Source organism: Silurus meridionalis, chromosome 29, assembly GCF_014805685.1.
Source record: "Silurus meridionalis isolate SWU-2019-XX chromosome 29, ASM1480568v1, whole genome shotgun sequence".
Lineage (NCBI taxonomy): Eukaryota > Metazoa > Chordata > Actinopteri > Siluriformes > Siluridae > Silurus > Silurus meridionalis.
Window position 1 is genome coordinate 728,997 of NC_060912.1, and position 21,644 is coordinate 750,640.

The 21,644-nt window shown below is 39.9% G+C and overlaps 2 protein-coding genes and 1 non-coding gene across 5 annotated transcripts in view; all 3 read right to left on the reverse strand.

Moving 5' to 3' along the window:
* Nucleotides 1-6,724: 6,724 nt before the first annotated feature.
* On the reverse strand, nucleotides 6,725-13,341 carry gmeb1 (glucocorticoid modulatory element binding protein 1). 3 transcript variants are annotated; one of them, XM_046844511.1, is made up of 10 exons: nucleotides 13,224-13,341; nucleotides 11,718-11,867; nucleotides 11,293-11,327; nucleotides 10,378-10,502; nucleotides 9,991-10,094; nucleotides 9,758-9,906; nucleotides 9,506-9,637; nucleotides 9,281-9,418; nucleotides 9,037-9,159; nucleotides 6,725-8,146 (listed from the first exon to the last, which is right to left on the reverse strand). In XM_046844511.1, the coding sequence occupies exons 2-10, from the start codon at nucleotides 11,846-11,848 to the stop codon at nucleotides 7,476-7,478; spliced, it is 1,608 nt and encodes a 535-aa protein (XP_046700467.1). In that variant the 5' UTR covers nucleotides 11,849-11,867; nucleotides 13,224-13,341; the 3' UTR covers nucleotides 6,725-7,475. The 3 variants fall into 3 exon arrangements, with proteins under 3 accessions (XP_046700467.1, XP_046700464.1, XP_046700466.1); XM_046844508.1 differs by lacking the exon at nucleotides 13,224-13,341 and adding an exon at nucleotides 12,828-12,893; XM_046844510.1 differs by lacking the exon at nucleotides 13,224-13,341 and adding an exon at nucleotides 11,960-12,784.
* A 2,576-nt stretch (nucleotides 13,342-15,917) lies between these two features.
* On the reverse strand, nucleotides 15,918-16,049 carry LOC124382310. Its single transcript, XR_006925020.1, has one exon. It is a non-coding gene; the product is annotated as a U11 spliceosomal RNA (small nuclear RNA).
* Nucleotides 16,050-17,510: 1,461 nt separating this feature from the next.
* The window catches only part of rab42a (RAB42, member RAS oncogene family a), a 5,846-nt gene continuing 1,712 nt past the window's right edge, over nucleotides 17,511-21,644 (reverse strand). Inside the window, exon 2 of the mRNA XM_046844455.1 lies at nucleotides 17,511-21,644. This exon is cut by the window's right edge and continues 288 nt beyond it. Coding sequence (XP_046700411.1) covers nucleotides 21,506-21,644 — 139 coding nt within the window. The 3' untranslated portion in view covers nucleotides 17,511-21,505.

Here is a 21,644-nt window from a genome sequence, read left to right on the forward strand (position 1 = left end):
AGAGAGAGAGAGTGTTCTTTCCTCTATTTCTGAGCCGAATAACCATCCTGCTTGGAAGGAAGTGTAAATACAATGCATTAAAAGATTAAAATAGAAGGTTATGATCTAAATTCCTTTAGAACTTTCCCAAATACCAATTGAAGAGTCGTCACCGTATGATTGTGGTCATAATCCCATGTGGGGAGCTGCACTTATACATTTGCACAATTGCAACTATTTGCACTTCTTGCAGATGCCAAACTGCATTTCATTGTTGTGAATGACAAGGTTCGAGACCTGCCTGATCCACCCTGATGGTCTAGGTTTTCAGTAGATGGAGTCCTCAGTAATTGGAAACCACTCGCTGCTGCTGAGGATGGCTCCACATGAACAGCCTGAAGATGCAGGATATTACTGTGGATAATAAACACTTAGGGACCATGAAGGTGGATTCAGACTGTAATTAATATAAACAGTTCTGTTATAGTGGCTTAGGGCTACAATTGCCATGAACAGTTCTGCACTTGATGATAACCTCAACAGTGCTGAAATTATAATGGAGAAATATCCAGTGATGTGGATGAAGATGTTTCTTCCGTATGAGGTCTTTTCCTAGTTTAGATTTTCCTAAATCTCTTATTCTTTCGGCTTCTCCCATTAGGAGTCTCCACAGTGGATCATCTGTCTCCATACCCCCCTGTCCTCTACATCTGCCTCTTTCACACCAACTACCTGCATGTCTTCCCTCACCACATCCATAAACCTCCTCCTTGTTCTTCCTCTTTTTCTCCTTCCAGGTGGCTCCATCCTCAGCATTCTCCTACTGAGATACCCCATGTCCCTCCTCTGCACGTGTCCAAACCATCTCAATCTCACCTCCCTCACCTTGTCTCCAAAACGTCCTACATGCGCTGTCCCTCTAATAAACTAATTTCTAATCCTGTCCATCTTCATCACTCCCAATGAACAGCTCAAGTTTTTCCTAAATGTATAAAGATAAATTTATAAATTAAAAAAGCTTTGTGATAATATCCATAGTTAAAACTCTGAATATGTGGATTGGACCGCACGGCAATTATGTTGAGAAGATATCAAGGATTCCTAGACAAGCTGTAGGTCTCACAGCTTTGTCTGTGCTGACGGTCAACAACGAACAGAAAGCAACTGTGTATATTCAAATACAATGACCTGCTCTGATAACACACTAATACAATACAAACCAGTTTTATTGCTCGGGGATCCACATCGGGATCTCAGAGCAATAGCTTGCACTCCTTGCTGCATCACTTCATCCATCCAAATCAAGAAAACACTGTGTTACACTTTATATACAAAAGTTTGTCGTCACACAACCATCACATCGATATATGGTTCAAACTGTTGCAGCAAAAATTCACAACAACATTCCAGCATCTAGTGGAACAGCAAAGTGGGAGAAAACCTGGAACAGGATGCTCAACCTTTATATACACTATAAAAGACGTGAGAGATGATTCAGAGACCGAGGAGGTTAAATAGCACACTTTAGTGCTTCAGACAGAACGGAGTAAAAAACAACACATTTTATTCCTGCAGCTTTTCAATTACACAGAAACATCAAACAGCGTTCCGGCTTCTTCAGCAATGCAACCGACTTTCCCTCTTCCCCTGATCTATTTTCTTTCCCCATACATGTAATGCAGGAGTGAGAAATTGGTACATGGATGAGGTGAATGGAGTGGTGATGAGCGAAGAATAGCACTCGCTCTTCCAATTTGACTCATTATGGCTCCATTGTGCCAGCTGCAGCACCTGCTCATCTTCTTTCAAGAGGAAAAGTGAGGCAGGGAGGAGAAGGACGGGGATGATATGTTAATGAGGCTGAAAATTCTGAAATATTAAATTCTTCTGGAGGAGAGATTCATTTATTTTTGTGCATGTGTATGAACAAGGCTGCTGGTTTAGGTCAAGAGGAAAAAAGGAGCACCTGTGGCTTTCGTCCAGCTGCCTGAGTGCTGGCAAACAAGCAGAGCTTCAAATATCTGGCCTGTGTTTTCGCTCTTAGAGTCTTTTAGTGTGCAGCTTGTTGAAGTTTTTGCTTCGGGCCCACATAAACACACACACACACACACACACACACACACACACACACACACACACACACACACTCGTGCTGCTTCATTTACAATGCAGGACTTATTTAAATACACATGAAAACATCTTCAATAACTGATTTATATATTAATTGATTTATATATTGATTGATTGGGGTCATGGAGTATCTCGAGCTCATTTAGACATGGAAACAGAAATGGAAAGAATACCTTAAGTTCAGTACTAATACAAAAAAAAATCCCAGTAAAGTCGATATTATTACAGTCATTACTTGTCTTCAGTAATACAAATCCACTTTTAAATACCGCGAGCACTTTAATACACATGAAGTTTTCACTGACTGACTCCGGCAACACAGACGAGTGAAAAATCCCTGACATAAAGCACAAAGCTTTTATGAGTCATGACGTTCATTATAGTAACTAACCAGTTGGAAAACCGTAACAGACTGTTCTTCTCCATTTATCTCTTCACAATGAAAAGATTTAAATTTTCAGTTCCATCACAGAGGAATCACGAGGGGAAAAATTATATTCATGTGCTGTTATGAAAGATGTGAAAAGAACCTGAGAAAAACCAAAATGGCAGGAGAGAAATAAAGTTTTACATTCTATTCTTTAGTTATAATGTTTCCAAACTAAAATGATGCACAGCAAACCTGTGGAATGGTCCTCCTGGTCCTAGCGAGCACAATGGCCACTGATTTGGAGCGAAGGTGGAAAGTCACCGACAGCAGTTGGACATCAGAGTTGTTTTGTAGGTACGGATCACGAGCATTGGTTAATATTCACATCGTTTCTGACTATGAAAGTTTTAGTGACAGATGAGGCTGGTTTCTGAAAGTGCTGATCTCCTGTGATTTTCATACACGACAGTCTCCATGGGGAAACTAAAGAACATTCAATAAGAGGCAGGTGTGTAGGCATAAATTCCTTGCTGATGTGCGAAAAGACCAACCAAAATAGCGACACTTGCAACTGTGGTGAGCAAAAAAGCATCTCAGAAGGTTCCTGATGAAGCTTGAGGTGGATGGGCATGTTTACGCATGTGGAAAAACTCAACAGGTTCCACTTGTGTCAGCCAAAAAACAATGCTACAGTGGACACACAGGCTTGCTGAAACTAGTCTGCTGATGATTGGTAAAAAGATCAGCCATATCATTAGAGGAAACTGGGAGGAGGAGAAGACTAAAGGGCTAAGAGCAATTATTAGCATTCTAGAGCTCACAGCACACTCACACTCCACATCCTGTAGATTACAGCTTAACACACAAAGGTAACAATCTACAATCTATTTCTATCTCCACCTTCTTCTTTTGCTCTCATTTTCTTTACCATGGAACATCCAAGCTGAAGTCTGACTTATCATTATATCTTGAAGGATCCCTCTTGACCGTATCTGCCAACACCATGCAGAAAACCTCAATCACTGGGTCCTACTGCAGAAGACTTCTAAAACTGCTGTCTTCAGCATGACACACTGACTTCACCATGCTGCAACTCGCTGTCTACTTCAGGCAATGTTCACAAGCTCTCAGTCCCTGCAATGATGTGATGCAAAAATAGCTGGAGACAATGCACAGTCCATGGCTTAGCAGGAGGCATCTGAATCGACCTTTATCAGTACAAGATACCAGATAGATTTCCTTGAAGCTTTAGACTGATCTCAGACGAAAATAGTCCTGGGAATATTCTGGGGAAAGAAAATCTATATAAAGATAAGATAAATAATATGGGCATTTTGTACCATACAAAACTTCCGAATTTGTTTCCACTGACATTTCTCCGTAATGTTCTGTGTCTGAACGAGAAGATCGGGTCAGCCAAGGCCGATGCAAAGATCGTTCAAAATATCCGCATACCAAATCCCGTGTTCATGCTGTAGACGCCGTAATAACGACGGTCAGAGTAGGTTTAAAATATCTTAGGTTTAAAAAACAGAATCATATGGAAGATGAGCAGGAAGAAATACAGCTGGTAAAACATCACAGAGTTCTACGAGATTACTGATATGCCTAAAACGTTCATGCATTTCTCAGGAAATAGAATTAGAAGAGAGATTTGTTGGTTAACTCTCTACATGCAATTTATTGTCAAAAGTTTGTGGACACCTATTCATATGTATGGTAAGTGCTTTTTAAGGATCTTCTAAATGTATGTAGGTGAGGTGACCTGGGGTGCGTTCAGCGTTCACGTTCATCCCAAAGGTGTTCAGCAGGTTTGAGAGCTCTATAGCAGACCACTTAAGATCTTCCTCTCCAAACCATGTAAACCAGATGGGTTTCAACCAACCTTCTATTTATTTTGTGCAGAGCCTTATTCCCTATTCAAAAGGTTGAGTTGAGTTTAGCAGGGATCTACAGTGGTAGGAGATGAGATAGAGGGGTTATTGACACGTTGACCCGTGTAGAGCAAAACAATGCAGAAAGTAGTGAGAAAAAGCTGCAGGAAAGCTGAAAACATATTTGTTTCTGGAGTCACTGAACTCCATACACTTTTACTGAGCCACATTGTTATACTAACATGTGTTGTTTAGGCTGAGCAGTTATAGAAAGTTATTGACAGGAGCCTATCAATTGCTATACACTGATCCAGAAAGAGACCACCACTACCCTGATAATATTTGTCCATTACTCAGTACACATTGTTGTCGTTAACGTTGTTGGTAGTTATCTGGCACTGCTACTAGTGAATTAGACAAAGCAACAGTGCTTAATAAGGTGGTTTAAAAGAGGATTCATTCAAGGGTGAAAAATGGCTATGAAAAGCCCATGCAGCTTGCATCTGCTTTTTAACAAGCCTGCAATTTAAATTGAAGCAGACTCATTTCACAGTCAATAAATCCAATCTTCTACCAGGAAACTACACTTTGGATGTGTAAAAGTGTTATTTTAGTCCTGTTTTCAAACCTTATATGGGGGATTTGTGCTCATTCATCCTGTTAGTGAAATCAGGTATTGATGTAGGTGAGGTGAGGAGGCCTGGGATGCAGTCAGCTTTCCAATTCATCCTAAAGATGATCTGCTCTATAGCAGGCACTTCAAGATCTCCCAAAAAACGTGTAAAGCAGATGTTCATGGAGCTGGTTTTGTGCACGGGAGCATTGTTGTAGTTTAAGGGGAAATCCAACCTGATGTTTTTGAGATTCACTCCGGATTTATTGCAGTTCTTGTAGATGAATAGATGAAGGATCTATTACACGGTGCCTTTAATCACTACTCAGATCCCATGCTCATGTTGTTGCCCCTGTATTAACTTTATATTTTATAGAGACTAAAATACTGCATGCTTTTTCATGTGTATAATTCCAGGAAGTTACGGTTAGGGGCTGGCTCAGGGTGCAGGACCTGTACAATGATATATGAGCCAAAAACCTTTTTGCCAGCACTAAAATGACTTTCAGGAGCTGATTATTTATGGCATCACTAACAGGATCCTACAGCACTCACGCTGACTGACTAAGTAAAAATATAACTGGCATGCTGTTAATGGGGAAAAAGCACGGAAACTGGAAGATGAAGGTCTTTCTGCTGTGCGTGTTATATTGAAATATCCACAACAAAAACACAAAACAATGAAAAGACTCATGATGGGGCTCAAGCGCCCCCTGCCGGCCAGAAGGATTAACTTTAACCAGAAAGGCTTGTGTTCATACTCAGTAACTTCAGAAATCATTTTTCGGTGTTAAACCATTTTCTTGTGTGCTTCTCATTAGAAATGGATGATTATTAATAGGTCCATTCTACAGAAGTCCTCAGAGGCCATGCATTACAATTGTTTTTCTCGTTATCGCGACTTAATTTTCTCCTCATGCTTGCACAAACGGTTACGGTTATCATCAATGATGCTGCAATGATGCTGCCTCTAGAACACGCTCTTATGCCGAATACACAGAAACAACAAAGTAGTGATTATGAGAAAGCAATGTTTTCAAGAAAAATGAAAAGAAATTATAATGCATGGCCTTTTAGGACCTTTACTTAGATTTACATACAATATTTTTTCTGATGCGACTACCATTGTAATGTTTTACTCCATTAACATCCCAATTTTTATTTTAAGCCTGTAATTCATGCTACTAGCAGTACCGATGCTCCCCCTGGCGTTTTTCCAATCTTTCCGACAAATCTTCAGGCATTAGTATTTGCATAATATTTGGATCTGAAGAGATTACACATTAATGCAAGACTGACAAACAAGAATAGTTTATTCAAGAGACAAAACTCTCAGCAAATAGGAAGACTCTTGCAGCCGATTCCCCTCAACTACCGATTTACTGAAACATTAGTTGCCTATTTCTGTGCAAACACGAGGTCGAGATAAAGGATTTCATCGTTCTAATTCTTTTATCAACTTGGCCTGCATCCAGAACCAGGAAATCTAGAGAGGAACCACTAAACCCATTTCACACCGTGCATCTGTTGTTCATCGGCGTGGATGATTTACGAAACATCCTGTCTTCTGTGAAGAGCTCACTCCATCACACTTCTTCACGTCGATTTTATACACGCTATAAATATTCTCGTGCATCTTCTCAAATAAAACACCTTCTTCTCAATTGAGTCGAAATGGGTTTTTTTTTTTTTTTTAAGTATCAAACACATGCAACTTTCCACATATTAAAATATAGAATTGATCACTCAAGGCATGTCTGGTGTCTGAAATGTTTTACTGTTTCAGGGCAAAAAAATAAAAAATAAAGAACGACACGCCCCGAAGTCTTCCTACAATTGTTCCACAAATGTTCTGTACTGTTAAACTTAAATAAAATCATTTGTAAAATAGCAAAGATATTCAAGTTTTAATCTTTTACCATTTACTTTCAACTACAATTATATTATCATTTATATCATTTATTTTATGGATTTTAGGTACAATTTCTCCAGGCATTTTGGGTGGTTAGTATTAATATTATGACTGTTATTATTGTTATAATTACTGAAAATTTCATACAATTCTTTTCAGCCAAACCACCCAGCTGTACATTCGGATCAGAATCGGTTGTTGGCTAAACCAAAATAAACCAGTATATAAAGTATTGTTTCATGTTTTCTTGGCTTAAGTAACAGTTGAATGTAGTAGTTGATGGAAATTCCTAATATTTTGGCACCAGTTTAAAGAAAGTGCTCAAAGGAATCAATGACCTATAGAATAAAATAAAAATAAAAATACTGCACTCATTTCTACAAAAGCATATCAAAATGCACATGCCTTCTCTAAAAGTTAATAAAGGAATACTGAAGTTGCTTATACAAAATAAAGCAGTTACACAACCTGGTCATGCTGACCTCTTTTAGGAAAGTAGTACAAAAAAATGCAAGTGCAAATGTCTCAGTTTGAGTGTGTGTGTGTGTGTGTGTGTGTGTGTGTGTGTGTGTGTGTGTTTGTTCTTTCGTCCATAAATCAATCAGTTTTGCCTTCAACCTGCACTTGCTCCCCATCTTCTACCACTAAAATCTGCAGGTTGTGAATCTGGCCGTTGGTGTCCAAATGCAACTCCTCCATTTCGACTTTCTCTCCATCTCCCACCACCATTTCACTTCCATCCTCCCCTCCTCCCAACATACTTCTCGTCTCGTCCTCTTCCCTGCCTGCTCCCTCTGCCTCTGCTCCCATCTGCAGGTCGATCTCGATCGCTTGGCTCTCGTGATCCTGCACCAACACTGTGTCCGTCATTTCCATCGCACCTGCTGCTCCGAGTTCCACCGTTCCCATGGCACCGAGCTCCACGGTGCCCAGTTGAGCCGGCTCCTGCGCCGCCATCGTGCCCACGAGCGTTAAGGTCTCCGCCTTGCCGTCGTGCTGCGGAACGTGAGTGTAGAGAGTGACGGCGCCGGGCGGCTGCGCCAGGCCGGGAAAGGTGATGGGTTGGCACACAGAGGACAGTGTGATGGGGGAGATGAGTGTGTACTGGGGTGAGTGGAGTGTGATTGGCTGGAGAACTGTGGCGGAGGCCGGACGATGTAAACGAGGACGTTTCGGAGCGCGCTTTGGTGGAGGAGTCGAGGATGAAGGTGAGACTATCCAGCGCTGAGCTTGCTGCTTCTTCTGCTCCTCCAGCTGCTGTTCCAGACCTAACATGCACACATACCGTAAACAAGGTCAACATCCTGGTCAGGGGGGTTTGCTTCAATAAAACCAGGTCTCCATCTTCTTGCAGTGTGCTCAGGTCACTCTCAGGGGCCAGACAGACATGATGGGATTGAACATCTGGTCTGAGACTGGTGTTTTGTTTGGGGGTAAAATGGGGCAATTAACAATACCCTGATGTTACATTTGACAGACTTCCTGGCACAGAGCCCCTGTTTTACAGTGTGCTCAATAGATATTTGGTTTGAATTGTGGCCGTAATGCATACATCCAGCATACAGCCCGAACAAAAGGCTGAAGGCAAAAGGCTTAAACACGGCTATGTGAAACGATTATAAAAAAAAAAAACTAAATACAAGAGCTAAAAATAACCACAGAATTGTATGTCAAAGACACTAGTGTTTGAACATGGCTAAAGACTGAAGATGACAGATTAATCGGTTTTGTCGATAAATCAGTAACAATACTTGATTCCTGGTCCTATTGTCAAAAATCCAAACCGATAGTTTTCGGCTACAGGAATGCTGTTGTTACAACAGCGGCCTCTAGAGGACAATCAGTGACACCACGTGTTGTTTGTTTTTACATGCGAGTCCACGCGCTGCACAAAGAGCGCTATCTAATATTTGTTATTTATAATGTAGTAATTCTATCATTTAATTTATAATAAATATATTCATATTTCATTTAGCACATTTTCACTATTCAGTACTTTATTTTTCTAATAAAGTTCAGTACTATTTCACACTGAGTGTTTGTTTTGTATTTTTTATCAGTAAAAAAAAAAACGGTTGACAAATCATTTATCGACAAGTATGACCCAACCTAGCTATCGGTATCGCTCGAGCTCTAATAAAGATCTGTTATTACTCACTGGTGAGTGTTCTGAGGACCTGCTTCTGTCCCAAGTCGGTCATTTGTCTCCGAACGACAAGGATTCGCTTGATGGAGTCCAGCAGGCCAAACACTTGCGTGAGGTTGCTCAGAACTGCCACTTCTACACAACAAAAAAACAACCAGACCACCCTTTAGATACCCAAAGACACAGCTCGAGACAGACAGTCGAGAGAACTTTGAGACTGAAACAGTGTTGAGGTCGATTATTCCAACTGGCTCACCAACATCTTGTAGACTGGTCTGGTCCGAGCAAAGCTGTACCCCTCGCAGCATTTCCAGCAGTTTAGTACGGATGTTACTGACCACTTCTCCCATGAGACCAACGTCTGCGATGCCCTTCCAGAAGCTTAGTGTCTCCTCTAGTAGGTAAAGAATGCACCGATGCACTTAGAATCTAGTTTTTGCAAAAAAAATTTAATCAAAAACCGTAGTAGTGAAGATCTCACCTGATATCTCTGCCACTTCCTTCTTCTTCGTAGCCTCAACACTTGCAGCACACCAGTCCAAAGAGCTTGTCGCCTCTTCTGGCTTCTCTTCTATCATGACAACTTCTGCACCATTACTCACAGAAACCTGCCCTGGAAAGCAATAATAATAATAATTTGCATTTATATTGAACAATCTTGCAACCTTCTAGAAAGTCCTGGAAGTTTAACACCCTGAACTCCTAGAGATTGTGATGTGTAACTGTGTCTCACCCTGGGACGATGACGGAACTCCGAGGACACTGCCGTCAGGAGGGAAGCGCGTGTTGTTGATCAGGAGATCGAATTTGGTACTGCGGCAGGTGTTAGAACAGAGCGTGCTGTGCTGATAGAAATCTAACTGACCCGAGTCCATCATTTTCCTACAAACACACAAACACATTTCATGTTAAATATAAGAAATGTACTTTATTTTTTATTTATTTATTTTTTTTCAAACCTCATACCTGAGCATGACCCCACCCATTCGGATGGCCCGTTTCCAGTCCTTAAGGGTAGCTTTTCCAGACATATGGACAAACTGTTTAGGGCTGATCAACTCATCCTCGTACTGTAGAAAGGGAGAGAAATCGGAATGTAGTCGCAACGCAGTTTCACTGAAAGGGTTACACTTAAAATCACGTTTTTTTTTCTTTTTTTTCTTCTCACAATGTGTGCGAGACAGTGATGTTTAAGGAAAACAGATTAGGTGTAGGAAATGCAGGTGGAGAAACTTAACACCTCCAAACACCTTATAATATCTCACTCTCAAGCACACACACTTCATATAAGTTGCTAATGAAGCATTCGGTGCACACACTAGACTGTCGAAAAAGGCCAAGAAATAAACTCACCTTGACACATTTGACATTAATTCCTGGGCAGACAAATTTCTTGAACAGAAGAACAGCTTTGCTCTCGCCACATGTGATGGGGTATCCCAACTCTACGTCCTCTCCTGCTGTCAAAACTTCATTTCCTAAAGCAAGAACAAACACAAATAAACCATTCAGACACGTTTACAAATAAACAGCGTGAACATTTTCTGACATTTTTAAACTGCAAGTTGTGATTTCTTTCTGTTAGAGGGTAAATGATGTGACAAATTTGGTTTAGTTTCTCAGGTGTTTGTGGATTTAGAGAAAGCATACGACAGGGTGGAGAGAGGAGTTGTGGTATTGTATGAGGAAGTCTGGTGTGTCAGAGAAGTATGTGAGGTTGATGCAGGACATGTATGAGGACAGTGTGACAGCAGTGAAGTGTGCAGTAGAAACGACAGAATGGTTAAAAGTAAGGTTGGACTGCATCAAGTATCGGCTTTGAGCCCATTCCTGTTTGCAGTGGTGATTGACAGATTGAAGAACGAGGTCAGACAGGAGTCTCTGTGGACTATGATGTTTGTGGATGATATTGTGATTTGTGGTGAGAGGCGTCAGGATACGCAAACGAATGTTAGAATTGTTCACCGAATTTGTTGGATGGAGATCGATTTTGTTCTTGCAGTTTTACGGCTCCGAGTTTAATTTTATTAAATTGTTGACGGAATTAATCACAAGGAGAACCGTTTAGGTCAATGGATAAAATGTTGGACTTATGATCAGAAGGTCAGGAGTTCAAATCCCAGCACCACCAATCCACCACTGCTGAGCCCCTGAGAAAGGCTGAGAACAGCTCAGTTGTATAAATGAGATAACTGTAAGTCGCTCTGGAAAAAACCTTCTGCCTAAATGCCGTAAACGTAAATGAAATCATAAGAACATAAGAACTACCTGTTGTAGCTGCATCACCTGGATGATCTTCAGTCCTGCAAACACACAAAGAATTCATGAAGTGTGAAAGACGTCCATTACTTGTCAGCTGTTTATCATTCATGTGAATATCAGATCCTACGCATTGTATTTTATGATCAAATTTGTTTGTGAACATGTGCAGATGTTTGCAGGTGTCACCTAACCTAAAATAAATGTGTGGATTCAACCTGAGGTATTATGTTCGCTAACATCATGCTGAATAACCTTCTCTTTTGCAGATATTTTTTTATACTAATATCTCCATCCACGAACGCATCACTGGATGTGTACTGAAGGAGATCAGATAGCATTCGTATTTCTTGTCCTGGTTTGACCGCTACTGCACTCAGAACACGATTTCCTCAGGTTGCTCTTCACCAGATGTTCGGGAGCAAGTGACCAACCCGGATGTGATGGGCTGCAGCTGAAGGATGACCTGCGCCTTGCTGGAATCTCCTGCTGCCACCTCTTCTTCATCAGCCGCCTTCATTACCACCACGTCTCCCATGGACACGGTCACCTCCGTCTCCGCCATGTCCTTCACGTCGGTCAAACTGGACAAGAACACACACATCCATCACTTAGTATACACATGTACAGTGCACGTTCACCCACATCCACCAGTCTATTGATGCAGGTCACTTGCTTTTCGACAAGACAGGCTACGCCGGATTTAACAGGTTTCCTCTGGGCTCTAAGGTTTTCTTCTATATCTCAAGAACATTCTGAGAAGTGGATTTCCTGGCCAGGTGTGTGAAGGTGATCTCAAATGGATCCAGGGGGATCACACGCGCTGAAAATGTGTGTGAATGGGATTTTTATTGAATTATTCTGTAAAATAATGACTTGGTTACACAATGAATGTGTTTCCATCTACATTTCACTTTCATCCCAATAATGTTTCAGGGTGTTAGATATTTATTTGTGTGTGTGTGTGTGTGTGTGTGTGTGTGTGTGTGTGTGTGTGTGTTTGGGCCGTCATTTAGTCATGCTAGCTAGTCATTTCGGTTTCACGTTAGCAAGACTGAGCCTGGTTGTTAGCTCAGTGTGTTTGTGTGTTTTGCAAGTTAGCATGCTAAGCTAAAATGCGCCATTTTCGGAGACGGGTAAAAGGGACGGAACGGAACCGTGTTGGAGAACCGGCTGCGGGATCAAAAGCCCCGACCGAACGTGGGATCGATCGGGCGCGCGCGCGTACGTGCGTGCGTGCGTGCGTGAAGGTTTACGTCGCGTGGCGTGTACGTGGCGTGCCGCCGCGCGTGTACGTTTTTACGTGCGCCTTCCCCCACCCCCTCCGTCTTCCTCTACGCCGCGGTCTGACGGTGTGACGTGTCCCCGTGCGGCGGCACGCACACGGCCACGCCGCCCCGCCATGCCGCCGGCGCTCGCTCGCGCAACACAGGCCGCGGAGACCCTCCACTCCCCCGCGTTGCGCTCCGACCCACAGTTACCGAACCGCCTCGCGCTGATTAACGAATAAAATCAGATCGGGTTTTTTGTATTATCAGTCTTACCGTTCACACCGGCGCTGGACTCATCCTTTCTTTCTTTTTTTTTTTTTTTCCCCTCCTCGGAAGGCTAGTGCGCATGCGCAGTTGTCAGACTTCCTGGTGGAAGTTGAGAATTCTCTAAACAAGCACTTCAACACGTTTTCTCTGATTTTCAGTCTTTATATATCACAAATAAATCATATTAACATATAAATTATATATATGTAAAGTTTGATTGTTAATAAGAGAAGAGTTCTCCAGGTCATTGTAGTCTACTGAATGCTTGGGAACATTTCATATTACAGCAGCAAAACAATCAATAAATACATAAACACATACTATACAGTTTATAAATGCAATACGAAAAAACAACAATAATAGTAGTTACACTAACAAACAAACAAACTGCACCATCTCTACCTCTGCGGAACGGCACACACACGTCTTCCATGTCTACATTTACATTTATGGCATTTGGCAGATGCTCTTATCCAGAGCGACTTATAACTGAGTAGTTAAGGGTTAAGGGCCTTGCTCAGGGGCCCAGCAGTGGCAGTTTTGGTGATGCTGGGATTTGAACTAGTAACATTTCGATCCAAAATTCAAGTTTTTAATCAGTGAGCTCCCACATAGTGCACTGAACACATATAGAAGTGTGAAAAGTTTGAGCACACCTTCACCTTCTCCTTCTCCTTCACCTTCTCCTAAATGGAGCTACTTTGGGCAATTGGGAACATTCTGGGTTACTTTCTACTTCTTACATTTTCAAAACAGACTTGTTAATTTAGATTTAATCTATTAATTTGGTCAAATGTAAATATTTTTTCTTCTCATTGAGCACCGATTTCAGTCCATCAACATGTTTCCTGTCATTGCGTGTCTTTTCTCAATCCACTGGTGCATCATCTCCTGTCTCTCTCACACCACAGACGTAGACTAGATTCTGAAGCTCACAGTGAGCAGGCAGAAGGCAGTAAGAAGTCTGGGGTTAACTTGGATGAGACAGAGGGAGTCAGTGATGAGAACATGACTGAGAACAGAGACATTCCTGATCATCATCATCATCTTTTCTCTGCTTGTGTTCTACATGGTGGATCTTCAGCCTGCATACATTCATTAGGGAACAACATTTATAATAAGATTTGTATATGTATCTGTGTATATATATACATTTGGGCTGTCAAAATTCAAACGCAAATGCATTTTAATAGCACTAAATTTTATCAACATGCTCTCAGTGCAGCGAGGATTTCTGTTTGACCATTTTTATAAAAAATATAAATACATAAATAAATACGAGGCGAAATTAAAACCTTCAGCATTACATACATTTATTCACAACGTCCTTTCAGATATAAAATAAATAAATAAACTTAAACGATATTTTTAATCAGTAAACATTAGTTTTACTGATGCGCCAAGACTCAAATAAATCACCAAATCCGCCATGATGCAGACAATTTACCCTCTGGGGTCGACAAATGCACCGGGGAGTTTTTTTTTTCTTTCCTTAAACTTAAATTACTGTGTTTTATGATCGTACAGATAAAAGCAATACATCATTCGGATCTGTAAAGGGTCTGAAGGGTCTACTTTTTTGAAGACACTCATAATAACAAAACACTGTGCTTTTGTAAAATAAAGAACACCGACAGGGGGCGCTCTCCGCAATCTCTGTCATCTTCCTTCACAAACGCATAAATAAAACACCCTGAATCTCATTGACATAATAAATATATTAATAGATAATGTCTTTAATATAAAACATTTCACATCGAAAACAAATATTCTCTAATTCTGTAATCCGTATGAAAGTTAGAAGTGGTGCAGTTTCTCCTGGATCACCTTCATTAACCGTCCGTGTGGAAACATAGCAGAAGTTCCGTTTTGTGTCCTGATGATCATTTAAAACACCATAATTACATTTAAAACATTTACAAGAATATTTAGTCTTCATGCTCTATGTTGAGTTTGGTTTCATTTATAATATTTGCATAAAGCATCAATATTTCTCCATGCACATGTTGATTAGAGAAGTAAAAACAAAGTATTAATATGTGGTACATTTAGAACAGATTCAAATGTGCGATTAAATTGTGATTGAATATTTAATCGATTGCAAACGGAATATTAATATGACGTGAGGTTCAGTTTCCAGCGTGACAGGTAGTATTAATCACTAGTTTTACTGAAGAACATGTCAGAGTTTAAACTTCTTTAACTTGAGTAAAAAAGTGCAGTCAGAACTTCAATTTTACCAGAATCTTTTATAACATGAGGATCTGCACTTCTACTGAAGGATGTGTGTGCTTCTGCCACCTCTGATCCACGATATAGATAATACAGATACAGTTATATTTATAGATTTTCATGCCACATCTAAATATTGTTCATATTTTGGCCAATTACTGCAATAATCTCAGTACAATATTAATAAATAGTTGCATGTGCTTTAACTTTTATAACTATTATTGTAGTCTGACCTCCGTTTGTTTTTAACAGCTTCTACATATTTTATTTCACTTAACATATATATTATGTATTTTTATTTTTACCTTCTCCTGTGAGACCTGAGATGTTGTATGGATTAGAGACAGTGGTATTGAGTAAAAGACAGGAGGTGGAGCTGGAGGTAGCAGAGCTGAAGATGTTGAGATGTTTGTTGGGAGTGATGACGATGGACAGGGTTAGAAATGAGTTTATTAGAGGGACAGAGCATGGAGGACGTTTTGGAGACAAGGTGAGGGAGGTGTGATTGAGATGGTTTGGACATGTGCAGAGGAGGGACATGGGGTATATCAGTAGGAGAATGCTGAGGATGGAGACACCAGGTAGGAGGAAAAGAGGAAGATCAAGGAGGAGGTTTATGGATGTGGTGAGGGAAGACATGCAGGTAGTTGGTGTGAAAGAGGCAGATGTAGAGGACAGGGGGGTGTGGAGATGGATGATCCACTGTGGCGCCCCCTAATGGCAGAAGCCGAAAGAAGAAGAATAAGACCTTAAACTGAGAGCAACTACAAATAACCTCCCTTCGTAGATTTAACAATAAATTTGCTTAAGAATTATTGAATTTACTAAAGCAAACATTTCTCTTTCTTTAGACAAGTGTATTATTGGAGCGCCGAAACGGTCGGTTATCAGCAGCTCCTGGGAGTAAAAATTATGCATCCGAAATCTCTTGATAGCGATTCCGCAGTAGGAGCAGCTCGTGCCCGCACTGTGCCACTCACAGCAGATGCCCTTTTTAACGCTCTGCTTCCTGCACATCCAAACACTACAATCAGATCAGCTTTCTCAAAGACGGTAGGCAGAATCACCATTTCAGCAAAGCATCATGGGATTGTTGCTTCAGCCAATAGGAGAGCGTGCTTTTCTGTTTTCACCGTGACCACCGAGAAAACATTTATACATACATTTCTTTTTTGCTATTTTTGCAGTAAATGAAATACATTGTGCACTTAATAATTTCTACACAATACGATCATTTGTTTCTTATTATTAAATTAAAGTGACTATTTATTACCAATAACGAATACAACCACACAATGAGAATTGCTGAGTGTGTCGCAAATCAGCTATATGTTTGATTAACAAGAACATATACATGTATAAATATAATTATACTTTTTTTGATAAATGTTTATTTGATATCATGTTTGTTTGTTTCTTGCACTCCATATAATTTTGTACATATGTATATAACCTTTTCATAAGCACTGTATGCAATATCTCCTTCATTGCACTCATTGTATATAACCACCCTTCCGTGTTCTGTTTATTTTAATTATTATATTACATTATATTATATTACATTATATTATATTATATTATTTTTTCCTTTTCTCATTATTTATTAATCTCTATATTATAGCCTCATCAACCTGTACATATGTAAACATTTTACTCTTTGCCTTGTACATGTGCAATGACAATACATTTAAATCTAATCTATTCTAATCTAATCTAATGTTGCCTGGACGCTAAATTGATCTGAACTCATGTTCCCACAAGGGGGCGCTTAAGAATCACAACAAATAGCTTAAACTATTTTGTTTGACCACGAGATGGCACTAATGGGCATAAACTTTGTTGATAGCACAAATACATGATAACCACGTGATTCATTCCCCAAATTTTTGCCACAAATGTCTATGAGATTGCCACTATGTCTATATGTGTGTGTGTGTGTGTGTGTGTGTGTGTGTGTGTGTAAGTAAGTTTAGAAAAGTGTGTGTCCTGCACAGCGCCCTGACCTCCTCAAACCTAATGAACAACTCTGGGATGAACTGGACACCAAATTAACCTCAAAAACCACCACCTCCTCAGCTCTCTTTCATGCTACTGTGGTTGCATGATCACAAGTTTCCATATAAAGACTAGTGGAAGAGTGGTGTTTGCATGAAGAAGGTGGAATCTTGAATACGGTGTTCAACAAGCGCCTATGAATGTGATGATCAGATGTTCACAAACTTTTGGCCATTTGTATTTGTAATATTTCTATGTTGGTTATCTTTACATATCCCCATAAATAATTATGATTTACACCTTAAACACACATATTTACTAATGTAAGCAAAGCATGATGGGATATGTAGCATGGCGATCGAGTGATTTCATGAGCTCACGTTGCATTACAAACAGATCTACCAAGAAGCAGATCATTAACAGGTCATTATAATCAAAAAGAATCAGATCAGACACACGGTGTATCAGGACATAAATAATTTATTTTTTACGTCACACATTCAGCCACATAGTAATTAGTGTGAATTTACAGTGTGAGCAGAAGCTTGCACAAAGCTGCTGGAGGAGTTAGTGGAAAGATCTGAAGACGTCTGAAGGTTTCAACACGCGTTCTTTCTCCTCTTGTGTGTATTTTATTTTTTTATTTTTTAGGAAAAAGAAATAATACAGAAAGCAGGGTACTGCTGCGCATTTTCGGGCCACCACTAGATGGCGCAAATGTGAACAATTCAGCAATATAGGATTGTTTTTATTTAAATGTGAAGAAATTAAAACTTGAACAATCGAATACAAAGAATTAATGTGATGCGTAAAGACCTACATTACACATTATTTATTAAATGATGAGTTTTCGCTATAATTATGTCGTTGTAATAAAGAAAAAATATACATATTAATGGCATAAACATCATCTTATGTATGTTCTTTCTATGAATAATTTGGGGTGGAAAAAAAACATGTTTTTTGTTTTCTTTGCCTTAATAAAGCTTCAACAGTAAAGTCATAGAGTCTCATTAAATATTTAATAATAACACATTTAATAATGTGTACAAAGACTAATTATACTTTTTACTGTTTGAGCAGCTGGTCAGAAATCTGCTGATGTAAATTTACATAATTTTTAATATGACTGTATTAATTTCAGTGCCAGTGGAAGAGGTGAACATCTGAGCATCGAGTACAGTGTTAGTGACAGTTTTTCATGAAGAGAAATCAAACAAACAATTTAACAATCAACTATAAATAATGAATGTAAAGCAAAATATACAATCCGGTTCATTAAAGCAGAATTAACACTATGCACTCTTATGACAATGTATATAGTGATTGTACTAAATTGTTCAGTTGGATGGAATGTCAGTACACACACACACACACACACACACACACACACACACACACACACACACACCACAATAATTCATACATTCATTTAAACCCAGGGACCATTTAGATTCACCAATCCACCTATTAGCATTTCTTTAGGTGCCAGAAGGAAACCCCACAAAACCCCCAAACACACACACACACACACACACACACACACACACACACACACACACACACACACACACACACACACACACACACACACACACACACACACACACACATTCATTTACACTTTGGGACCATTTACATTGAGCAATTCACCTATTAGCATTTCCTTGGGTCAAATACCCCCAATCCCTCCCTCCCCAAACCAACACACACACACACACACACACACACACACACACACACACACACACACACACGGAGAGCATATAAATGTCCACACATTCAATAACCCGAGCACAAGAACCCGATCTAGAACCCAAGAAGCTCTGGGGCAGAAATCCTTCAGCTGTTTTCAGCCAATATTCTTTTTAAGTTCTATAAAAAAAAAAATTTGCATATTGGAGTAAAAGTACAAATTTCTCTTCAACACAAATGTTAGCCACTGATGATACTTCAAAACTTCCATCCATCCATCCATCCATCTATCTATCTATTCACCCCACATAAACATGTCACCATGGTGTGGCTTCTAATGGTTTCACGTTTCCTATCGAAATCTACTTTATAAAACGTTTATACAAAAGAAACCCTGTTATTAATATTATTCTCCATCAGAACGGATGAAGAAACGAGGGATTGGTCGCTGTGTTTAGCAGCTCTGCTAATGGGAATATAGTCATTAACTAATGCTAGACTTATTTATTTGGTCAGCATAAACATCTATATTTGAGAAGATGGAAAGGTATATTACAGAATGGAATAGAACGTGGCCCCAATTCCAGTGGAATCACTGATCCCACAAAAGAAGCACAGCTGAGAGAAGAAGCAGGAGGTGGCATGCATTGTAATTCATTAGCGCAGAAGTATACTTATTTAAATGTGATTTGTTTTAGTCACGAGAGCTGAGATAGAGACTGAGATGTCTGGTAAATCTGTTCTTTTGAGATGTACTGTTATGAAACCCCTACTAGAACCTTGTCTGTGTGCAGCTTTACAGTTAGTAAGAAGAATTTACTCACAGTATAATTCATAAGCATGAGTAGTGATGCTGGTGTGTTGTGATACTTAAAGTGTAAATGAATGATCAGAAAAAAGTAAACTACAGTCTGTGACTAAGGTTCTATTTTGAGTCTAGTTCCTCTCAAGGTTTCTTTCTTCTCGGGGAGTTTTTCCCTGATCTCCGTCTCACTCGTAAGAGATAAACGCATAGGAACGAATCAGTTTATTTCTGCAAAGCTGCTTTATGTCCAGTGTTAAAAGCTCTACACAAATAAAACTGCAGATTATTCAGCACATTCAGCAGCCATAAATGAGTCTAATGGATTCGCATTCACATTATGTGTTTTGGCAGACGTGCTTATCCGGATCGATGTACAATTTATTCATTTATACTACTGAGCAGTTAAGAGTTGAGGGCCTTGCTCAGGGGCCCAACAGTAGCATCCTGGTGGTGGGAACTGAACTCATGACAGTCCAAAGTCGTAACTATTAAATCACATGAATCAGATTACCTGCCTTTGAGATATTAGTCGTAAATTGAAAGATCTGGAAATGCAAGTACAAGATAAAACTCTGAATGTGTCCAGATCGTTTATATTTATTTATTATTCCCTTTTTTCTGTCCCACCTTCCTGATTTTCTTCTGCGTGGTAAATCAAATCAAGATGAGGATTATGAGGAAAACAATGAAAAATCTATGGCATCTTCAATATTTTCATCAAACACAGAAAACGTTTACTATATGCACATAAGTGATTTATAGAATATTTAAGTTAGCTACCATTTTCAGCTATTTAACAATAATTGGGTCGATTTTCTCGCTTTCTTGCTCGTGTTCCTACAAACAGGATGTAAAAGATGTTGGATTACATGAACAAGTTCTTGTTTTCTCCATTTTGAGTTTGATATTAATTGCTAAGTTTACGATCAAGCAGATTTTTTTTTTTCCAGAGCAAATTTTGTGAATGTATCAGATTCATCTCTACAGGACAAGCAGACTGACCTAGATGATTCTCTGACCCTCATACAGTGTATATGTACAGTATATAGAATCCATACCTAAGTTGAATTGCATACAGTATGAACAGTATTGAATATGCGGAATCGGCCCTCAGCTGTTTCAGCTCATATTAGGAATTAGTTTGGCACCTGGAGCTGAATGTGGCTGTGGATCTACTCACTGCTTTAAAAATGGCTTTGTAGAAATGTACAGTAGTAACGTTTAGGCCACAACCCACTTGAGAAAGGAAAGAGAAAGACAGAGCAAATATGTTGGTGTTTGAATTCTTTTTTCCGTTTGTCATAGGCTCAGGATTTGAAATTTCAGTCTGATGACGAGTTCCAGTAGTTACATAATAATACCTACAGTATTGAGAACTTCAGAAAACAACTCTAACACTTCAGCTTCTAAGGACTGATGCAGTAGCACACAGACTTGGCGTACGCCGTTCTCCCACTTTGCGTGATTAATTTACATGTTAACTGCACTGCACAAACTCGTCCAAATGAATGATGCAATCTGAATGAAATTCAGCAAGTTCTTGTGTATCTTCATGAGTGAGATCTAGTGAAGATATACGACACTGGTGGAATAGGTGAAGATGAAGGTGAAGCAGGTTGAGTAAGAAAAAGTACATTACATTCCTCATCAGTGTTTTAACACTATGTGACAAAAACAACAAGCTCAAAAGGAAATCCGGGAAAGAGTCCAATGTCAACCTGTGATATCTCCAAGCACCTTCCTGCATCTTACTGCTCTTCGCCATCCGTCCATCCATGCTTACGTTTTTTCCAACCTGAAGCCCTTATTTATAAAACCATACATCTCAAGATGTGGACAGACAAAAAAATGCAGGGGCAAACAGCAAGCCTGACTTGCAATACAGGAAGTGGAAGCGTGAACTCAGCAGGATGACTGACGCACAGGTGAGAGGTTAAAGGTGAGCATTCCAGGTCAGTCAGCAGTTGCAGCTCTTCTCTCGCTCTTCCTCTTCCTCAGCCGGATAGAGGACTTTAGCTGTGAGGCCGCTTTTGACGCCGTCCCATCCGTCTCGGGCCGAGATCTCACCCATCTTCATCAGCTCGTAGATGTCGCGT

Excerpts from the sequence above, each read along its gene's own strand:
- gmeb1 (XM_046844511.1), bottom strand. The coding sequence starts at position 11,848 with ATGGCGGAGACGGAGGTGACCGTGTCCATGGGAGACGTGGTGGTAATG. Across the intron at positions 11,328-11,717 it reads CTGCAGCCCATCACATCCGG|GACTGAAGATCATCCAGGTG; the intron begins GTTGGTCACTTG and ends GTGTGTTTGCAG. Across the intron at positions 10,503-11,292 it reads AGGTGATGCAGCTACAACAG|GAAATGAAGTTTTGACAGCA; the intron begins GTAGTTCTTATG and ends TTCTTGCTTTAG.